Source organism: Labeo rohita, chromosome 13, assembly GCF_022985175.1.
Source record: "Labeo rohita strain BAU-BD-2019 chromosome 13, IGBB_LRoh.1.0, whole genome shotgun sequence".
Taxonomy (NCBI): Eukaryota; Metazoa; Chordata; class Actinopteri; order Cypriniformes; family Cyprinidae; genus Labeo; species Labeo rohita.
The window spans coordinates 18,030,125-18,040,051 of NC_066881.1; the positions used below are offsets into that span (position 1 = coordinate 18,030,125).

The 9,927-nt window shown below is 35.2% G+C and overlaps 1 protein-coding gene across 1 annotated transcript; it reads right to left on the reverse strand.

The window, feature by feature from the left end:
* Positions 1-536: 536 nt before the first annotated feature.
* Positions 537-6,220, reverse strand: plaua (plasminogen activator, urokinase a). Its single transcript, XM_051125170.1, has 11 exons — positions 5,479-6,220; positions 4,609-4,702; positions 4,457-4,499; positions 4,207-4,342; positions 4,007-4,104; positions 3,870-3,917; positions 3,110-3,287; positions 2,022-2,173; positions 1,800-1,940; positions 1,394-1,539; positions 537-1,265 (listed from the first exon to the last, which is right to left on the reverse strand). Exons 2-11 carry the CDS (start codon positions 4,663-4,665, stop codon positions 1,068-1,070), a joined length of 1,197 nt encoding a protein of 398 aa, XP_050981127.1. The 5' UTR covers positions 4,666-4,702; positions 5,479-6,220; the 3' UTR covers positions 537-1,067.
* Between the last annotated feature and the right edge of the window lie 3,707 nt (positions 6,221-9,927).

Consider the following 9,927-nt stretch of genomic DNA (forward strand, 5'->3'; position numbering starts at 1 on the left):
TTTGTTTGTTTTTTTGTTTGTATATCACTTCCCAGCCTCATGTTGCCAGCCAACCTTTGTACTTTCTATACATGAAGATGCTTTAAAACACGTGATTATTTATTTGTATGAGGGATATGTTTGCAGTGAAATTAACCATTGATTTTGAGTGTCTTTCTTGAGTGAGGTGTGTCTTACATGTAATAGGAAGTGGAGGGTGTTTATGTAATTTCTTCTCTTTTTTTCTGTTTGATTATTTTGTGTGGAGAAGCCTGGATTGTATTGGGGTTTATAGAGGGTGGGCTGGCTTACAATACCCTTTATTTTGAGGGGGAATGAGTTTTTGGTATTTCATGTATGTTAATTATATTTGTTTTGTCATATCTGCTTATTTGTAAAAATAAATTCTATTTTTTGGACAGAAGTTGATTACTATTTTTTTGTGTGGTCACCCTTTGCTTGAAGAAAGAGTTTCTGGGGTTACAGATGCAAAATGAAAATGTGAAGAGATTTAAAGCAAGTTTAATGTCAAATAAAATGATGTATCAATACAATGGTGTGTCATATAAACAGAAATTTTTGTAATAAAATAAATGACTGTTTTACATTCAGCGCTATCTATGTAAAAAAAAGAATACAAATAAATACATGTGTCATACATACATTCTTGCAATAAATTAAATAATGTATTATAAAAAGTAAAAAGAATGAATAAAAGACATAATGCCCTATCCAAAATTAAGAAAATCTAACTTTCTGGAACACTATTCCTTCTTTATATATACATAGTTATATATATAGTTATTGCCACAAACTGGACCAATGTCCATGTCATAAATATCAGTAATTTTAGATCAACTTGTTCAGTCCTCATTCAGTGTATCCTTCATACATCTAAACACTGGTATCACTATTCAATAAAAGCAGGAACATGTTATTATAACATTGTCAAAGATTCCTATTGATTGCAGTAGCTGCCGTACAATCTAAATGGCATAAATAATTGGCACATATTCTGCACAGAATATAACATTACCCTGAGTGGCTAAGCATCTGTGACCCTGTATTATAAAGTGACCCTGTCATAATTAATCCTTTTGTGGATACCTGGAGCCTGCTGTATATTTGGGTAAACTAGTATGCTGTGAGATCCAACGGTTGTAGTTAGTAACTTTTGTGTAAACTCCTGGGTTAAACTTTTTTGAACACTCTTTTCCCCAGCTAATGATACCGAATAGGAACATGGCGTTATCTACTTCACACACCAGAGGCCCTCCTGAGTCACCCTGAAAGCAGAAAAAAATACACACAAACACATTCAGATGTGTATTTCTTACAGTTTGATGAATATATTTTCACTTGCCTAGGGCCAAACGCCATATTCATCAATCATTAGTAAAAACTTCTGGTTTACCTGGCAAGCATCGTCCTCCCAGTCTCTACCAGCTGCGCACACCATGTTTTCAGTGACCTCATCCTTGCTGTAATACTTCTGACAATCATTCTGGGAAAAAAGCTCTACTTGAGCCTGTTTCAGATATCGAGAGTACTCAAAGCCACCTTAAAAAACAGATAAAAAGCAAGGATGAGTTACATTACATTGACGTCCAGAGTGACAAAATGGCATTACTAAAATGTCCTGCTACATTCTTTGCTATTTTTTTTAGAGATACAGCACAGTACAGTACAGTATGTCATGTCATAGATCTACTTTGTGGACACACCATGTTGTCCTCATATCTTGTTGTCATAGGAAAGCGATCATTGTTATTGTTCTCGGATATGCTATCTAGCTTAACATACAGTGTGTGTCATCTTACCGATCTGATGTCTTCCATAGCCTGCAATTTCACAGTAGTATCCCGTGGGAAGCATGTGCCGGAAAGGGGGAAGACATGCGGTTCTCACAGATTCTGTCCTCTCTGCACATTGTCCATTGCTGTTCACTATCTTCAAAAGAGCTAAAGGAAGGGATTGCACTACTTATTATTTATGCACTCTTATCTTAATGGCTGGAATAATAAAATATAACGCAAACATACCAATGTCGTTATTATAGTTCTCAGTTGTGTAGTCAAAGTCCTCGTGGACTATAAGTTCGCTCACGGTGAAGTTCTGCTCTTTGACAGAGTCGGTTTCATTGATGGCATTCTTTCCCAGAAAGACGGAGTATCTCCTTATACTTGTTCTTTTACTGTTCAAAGCAAAGAAACAGTAAAATTCTTTAATTTATACCACAATGTGATGGCACTACATTAATTGCATTAAGCAGTTTTATTACACACTCTCTAGAATACTTGATTCTGCAGCAGTGGTCGGATATTTTGTAGCACTGTATCAGGATAATAACTTATTGGTTTGCAATTGACAGGCAAGCTGACCAATCATAAAGCTGAATCTGCCATTTTTGTCTGACAAACAAACCAGACAGAAGAGTAGATTAACGCTGGTGGATTTAAACTTGAAAAATGGTGTGTATTGATGTCTTTCCACGGTTGAAACAAAATACCTTCTGATGTTCATTTATGTTTATTTCATGCTATAACTAGTAAAGAGGAAAAGATGATCGTTCACATGCCGCTTGAACTGAGGCACTACAGCAATCTGTCACAACATATTAAAAAGCCACAAAATGGCTCAAAACTGAATTTCTTTAAATATGACAAATTTGAAAGCTGAGGCTTTACTCAGTTGTTTTATACCAAAAGCTACCTGCTCTTTCTTGTCTGTCTGCGCATTGTCAGTTTCAAATCGGAGGAATCAACAATAATGAAGGGGGTTGGGTCTTTGCGATGGGTCAATTGGCTACGACCGAGATTGTGGCATTATTGCCACTTACCAAAATGTTTTTTTTGCAATTTACCATCTAGAGTGTTTAAAAGTAGTGTAATAGTTTTTCCTTGTCCTTCGTCTTGTAGATGATTGTTTTGAATGCTGTAATGGAATATTTTTTCTAAGTGGAAGCTTTGAGATATTATTTGATGAGTAATAAGCAGCATAATGTATTCTCAGCAGGTCATTATAACCAAATAAAGCTGACAGGGTCATATAAGACCTAGGAACGGGCTTTGTGTTAGCCAATTGCTTGCATAGAAGGTTAAATTTTCCTGTTAGCAACAAGTTGACATACTCGTTAGGGAAGCAGTGGGCTGCGGTGAGGACCCAGCATGGAGCAATAAGGGTTCCTCCACAAACAAATCCATCTCCTTTGAAGATAGCTGCAATCCAAGGCTGTGACTTAACGGTTGACCTTGATCCTCCTATTATCTTTCTATTGCGGTCCAAGTTTCTCTCCCCACACGTTGATTCTGAATAATGAAGAAACATCAGAAACATGAAGTCTGTGAGGAGAGATCATTTTCTAGGCTTTGTAAACAGATCCTAGTTGGGGAATGTGACCACAAAATCAGTCATAAGGGTCAATTTTTTTAAAATTGAGATTTATACATGATCTAAAAGCTAATAAATAAGCTTTCCATTGATGTATGGTTTGTTAGGATAGAACAATATTTGCCCGAGATACAACTATTTGAAATCTGGAATCTGAGGGTGCAAAAAAATCTAAATACTGAGAAAATCACATTTAAAATTGTCCAAATGAAGTTCTTAGCAATGCATATTACTAATCAAAAATTAAGTTTTGACATATTTACGGTAGTAAATTTACCAAATATCTTCATGGAACATAATCTTTACTCAATATCCTAATGATTTTTGGCATTAAAGCCAAATCGATCATTTTAACCCAGTGTACAGTACAATACAGTGTATTTTGGGGTATTGCTACAAATATAACCGTGCTACTTAAGATTGATTTTGTGGTCCAGGGTCAGAAATGATAGATTTTTGTTTAGAATGAGCAATATAAAGTAAATCAGTCAAAATTTTACCTGTGTCCTGCGTAGATGGGTCAGATGTTGGTGGACTCTCTGTGGCTGCTGCATTATCAAATACAAGTCATATTAGTCAATCTGCTATCAGTATTTCCCACGACTTCAATGATCAAAAGAGATTAACATCTACTTACTTGGTTTCATGTTTCTGTTCTCAATGTCACAGTATTCTTTAATATAACGTTTTTTTCTCCTTACAAAGCACCATGGCTGAATCTTGTTATCTGGATTCCTAAAAGAGCAAAATTCAGAAGTCTCAAAAAAAATCCCACAATATAATAGTGTCAAAATAATCTAAACTTTCACTGAGACAAACAATATAAATATAGAATACCTGCAGTAGTTATGATGGCAGTTCTTATAGGAGGCGGAACGGCTTGGTAATTTATTCCATGGTAGACATATCCGTCCACTGACTGTCACTGTCATTTCGTTTATGCTCCCCTCGCTTTCATCAAGTATGCACTTATCTGAGAAGAGAAAAGTCATGTTAAACCTATACATTCAAATACTAAAACTACAACCTTAATTAAATAGCATATTACTGAAAAAAGGTTAATGTTACAAAATCAAAAGAAATTTACCTTTTTCTTCAGCAGAAGTGTTTTTTCTCCAAGCGTTTCTATCCTAAAAACAGAAATATTAATATTAGCTATATGGGTATAAAGGTTAATTCTATTTAAAGACCCTTCCAAGGAAGTAAGAATTTTCACTTCTATTTTTTTTTTCCACTTACTGCTTCAGTAAAGCACAGGGCGCATGTCAACAGTAATATTCTGAGTAGACACTTCATCTTGACCACAAACCAACGTTTTCCTTTTTTGGAGATCCTAAAAACATTTTGAAGAAGTGAGTTACTATTCATAAGAAGCATCTTAAGAGAAGGCACATGCTCTCTCACCACAAGCAGGGGGAAGTTTTTTTTTAACAAGAACATTTTTAAAGTTGACAAACAAGTATTGTATTGCCACGAAAATCATATGAGTTTGCAAGCATGCATATAAAACTATAAGCTCACCATTGATCAGTTTTTCATACAATCCATCTACTAATCCAAACTACTCCTGCAGTACCTTTGAATAAGTTCTTAGTGCATTTCAGACATCTACAGCAGCCTTTGAAGGTTCTATTTAAACGGATACTCTAATTTTGTCATTTTATAAAATGTATTTGTATCCTTAAGTTTGGTTATAACAGTGTTTTACTAAAGCGCACTTACAGTCTCAAACATAGAAGTTCTTTGTTGGAATATATGGTTCTATGAAGAACCTTAAACATCCATGGAACTTTTTCATTGTGTTAATGCGAAAAGGTTCTTTAAAGGAGAAGCTCTGGAAGTGATCTTCTCCTTGAAATTATTAAATTAATCCTTACACTAAAGCTAAAATGTTTTTTTAAGAACTGTTAAGAACTCAAAATGGTTCTTCTATGGCAGTATTTGTAAAAGTGTCAGATAAACATATTTAAATGTAATTGTAATTCATTCATATTCCCACATGCAGTGTGTATAAATCAAGTCAATGAAAAAATAGTTATAAAAGCACAATATGCAAATGTAAAAGGATGAGTGCAAAGCAGATTCAGAAAAAGTCTATTTTATGCTCACCTTTTTGATAATATGCAGTTGATTTGTTTGCTCGCTTGTGATGTAGAGCTTCGCCAGGCTTGCTAAGCACTTGCTGTCGTGTGCCTGTTAGTGTTCCTCGCTTTATAGTGACGAGTCTGTGATTGGCTGAGGGGGGCCTGGCCTCGGGCAAACTGGCACATGCGCTGTGCGCTAAACAATGAGATAGCTGGCTATGCTTTCCGGGGAAGCTCATACTGTGACTCATGCTAAATGACTCAAGATCTCTTCCCCTTTTCTAAGACATAAAACACTTAGAAGGAGAAATATTCCTAATAGGGACTTGCCCCCTGAAGCAATGACAGTCATTGTTTTTTTATACTGCAGTGGCCATTTCACAACATGTTTTGGGAATAAAAAAACACGTTTTCTCTGAAAACTAATAAAATGTGTATCTGTAAGGGTTAATAAGTTGTTAATAAAAACCCTGCCTTCTTCTTAAATATCAAAACTTTACATATCAAATGTGTGTTGTTATCATTACATACATCTAGGTGATTCATCATTCGTCTGGTTGCCGTTGTCAGTCAATTTTAACTCAGACAATCTATTTTTAACATCACAGAGTAATGATGCATGATGAAATCACATTTCTTCATTGTTTCCTAACATCCGGAGCTATTCACATATGTTTTTACTCTATCCCACGCATGCCAGTTTGCATACCTGATTTGTCTTAAAGTTGTAATCCTGGGCTTTTATTTGAAATTACATTTTTATATCTTTTTTTTAATCACCCCCAAATATTTTTATGATTAATAATAGGATAATGCCCTTCTGTTAACCCGGATTTCATTCTCTGAGATCTATACATGATAAATGAGGGGGTTTTTATGAATGAGAGAGCCAGAGGAGATGATGTCACCTCTCTATCACCTTAAGAAATGTGCAGACATTTAAGAAATGTACAGACACACATATCCTGTTCAACACATGACTGAACTTCCAGTGTTGCTGTTGTTTGGCTTCTGTGATGATAAGATATGTTGTGTCAGCTAAATGTTTGAATCACCTTTTAAGATGCTGTCTATTAAGTGATGTCATTTTGTAGAAAGCAGTGTGGCGTTGGCTTTTCAGGTGGTTTCATTTTAAATTTCTTAAAATGAATGAAGTTTAAATGGACTCATACTGTATGTTAAGCAGTTTGGGCTGAATTCATTACAGAAGTATAATATTTAGGTCTTGCAAACACTGTCATTAAATATATATGCAGGCATACTCATACTCATCACCAGATGGGCATTTATTTAATCATTAAGATTATGATTTTTTCCTGTAAAGATGACATCAGTTAAGAAAATATGCAGACATAGCATGTCTGATATTATGAAATCACTTCAAAAGAAGAGATTATTACTGTCTGCAGCCCTTTTACTTGACCGGCTGATGCAGCCTTTATTGCTCAACGTCCTTTACGAAGACTAGATAAAGACATATTCCATTAGAATAGTTCATTTAAAATTATAAATATACTTTAAGGTTTCTTAATTGAACAAACATGTTTAGATAGGTCAACTGTCCAGTGTTACAGATGAGATGGATTTGTACTTGCATTTTATAGTCTTGAGCACCATCTGCTGGACATTGTTGTGAATGTTTACTCATTCTTGGCCTTGTCACATTACAGTGGGTCAGGTAAACAACACCTTGAATTTACAGATTGGTTTTAGATCTGTTTCCATGTCTATATGCTACAAATACAAAATAACATCTGAATATATGTATTTAATATGATCCAAAAAATATATAATAAAAACAAGCCGTTTAACTGATTTTTTTAAGGTAATCTGGGGTAAAATGGCCAACACAAACACAGATGTGAAAAGTAAAAATTAATAAAAGAACAGCAATGAAAGAAAAAAATTATTCATACTCAAAAATGTAAGGTGAGGCAGGGCTACAGTTTGAATGAATCTCCAAAAACCTCAAGTCTCATCTGTCATCTAATGTACATCTAACAAACATCAGACTCAGAACAGTACTGATGAACAAAACGCCAATAAGGTACTGATGAACAAAACCTAAATAGAAAGAAGAGTAGCAGAATGGCTCTTCACTGTCAAAGACACAAAGTAAAGTCAGCAATCAGTCTTAAAAAAAAAAAAACACTGAAAATTGAAAGGGCCCTCGCAGTGGCTCACCACCACTACCCAGTGGCTTTAGGAAAACAGCGAAAGATGGGTAATATGCATTTAAAGTGGTAAATACAGAAGGAATATGTCAAAGTCATTTGGCGCTATGACTATAACTGGATATTGGCATGTACATGTATTCAGGCCAGCACTTTTATCGAACATATTAAGTTTGGTGCAGATTGAACATTGTATGTTTTAGTTAGTAAGCATGACGTATCCTGTTGCCAAGAGGTGATGATTATAACTGAATAATGTCCTTTAGATGTCTTCAGGCTAGGACTCTCATCGAACGTTTAAAGATTGGGGCAGATTGGACATTGCATGTAAGTGTAAAACAAGTAATTTTCTGTTGCCTGTAGATGGTGCGCTATTATAATAACTGAATATTTGTCTTTAGATGTGTCCAGGCCAGGATTTTTATCGAACATGTAAAGTTTGTGGCAGATCTTACATTGTATGGCTGAGCTACAACACTTTCTGTTCCCATAGCCAAGTATCATATTTGTTTAACAAAAACTCAAGATCTTCGCAATTTAACAAAGGCCTTTAGAGTAGACTGACCAAATATAATGCTGATGTCATTAAATCTGTATGAGGAGTTCATTAGAGCATAAAACATGCCACATATGTGACCCTGGACCACAAAACCAGTCTTAAGTCGCTGGGTTATAATTGTAGCAATAGCCAAAAATACATTGTATGGGTCAAAATTATTGATTTTTCTTTTATGGCAAAAATCATTAGGAAATTAAGTAAAGATCATGTTCCATGAAGATATTTTGTAAAATTCCTACTGTAAATATATGAAAACTTAATTTTTGATTAGTAATATACATGGTTAAGAACTTTATTTGGACAACTTCAAAGGCAATTTTCTCAATATTTTGATTTGTTTGCACCCTCAGATTCCAGGTTTTCAAATAGTTGTATCTCGACCAAATACTGTCATATTCTAACAAACCATACATCAATGGAAAGCTTATTTATTCAGCTTTCAGGTGATGTGTAAATCTCAATTTTGAAAAATTGACGCTTATGATTGGTTTTGTGATCCAGGGTCACATATAACTTAAAGTTTGGCAGGCCGCCATTAGACTAAACTAACCAAATTTGGTGTTGGTCTGTTTAAATCTCTAGGAGGAGTCCCTTTAAATACAACGCCTGAAAATGGCAAAAACGCCACAAAACTTTTCAAAATAACAGACTTCCAGTTGGGTATCGGACTTTATACCAGGGGAATTTTGGTAGGTATTGGTGTGTTACATGTGTCTACCGAATTTCATACATGTATTGTGAAACATAGCTCGCACCATCTGTGCCCGGGCCTTAAAAAAAGACAAACATGTATTCCTAAGAAAGTACTGTAAGTATGATCAGTCTATGAGGTTGAGACACATTTCAATTTACTGTAAAAAGAGATACAGGAAAGAAATTCCTAGAAAGCTTGTTTCACATTTTTCAGCTGTCATAAAAATAGAGGAAGCAGCATGCATCTATTCCTGCAGTTCTGAGAATTCTTGAATACATTATCAGGGTTGCCAACTTTTAAGTTCCGCTATATATTTATATATTTGGTTTTATTTGTAGTAAAACCATGTTTAACTTCCGTAAGGGTTGCCTCTCCAGAATAAAATTATACTGTAAATGTCATGCGTAATATGCTGTAATGTTTATCAAAAATTGCTGCAAATACCTGTATAGTGAAGCTGTCGTCTCTATCCTACTCAAACATATTAAAATGTACTATCAGTGTTGGTTTTGGTTTTGGTCTGGGGAGCTCGGGGAATCACGTGACCACGTGGCGGCGACGCCGGCGAGATCAAAGCTTGTCGCAGCTCAATGGCTCTGGCGTTAACAGAAGCGCTACATTTGACGATTTACGCCACATTAAGTGCGCCAAAACGGTATTTAGTATTAAAACTTACAACATTTGAAAGCTGAAACTTTGTTTATAATCGCAAGCAGGGTTGCCAGTTTGTCGTGAAATTTACATGGGCAGAGTGAGAGCGTGAGACAGAGCCTGAAAGCGTGTTGGCAATCCTGTATTATATTTGTAACAAAATTATCAATCTTCTGTCTGTCTTATGTAATTTAAATCTATCTAATTTTATTTTATTTTGTGTACATGATTTATCGAATGATTCATATAGAACACGTACAGAGAGATCGCAAGAAACTATGATTTGAAGATCTGAACAAATTTACGTCACTGGAGTTACTTTCACAACAACCGGGTACCATTTTCTGAAAGTACTCGCTGACCACGCTGACTTGAGATCAGCTGTACGAACTTTGT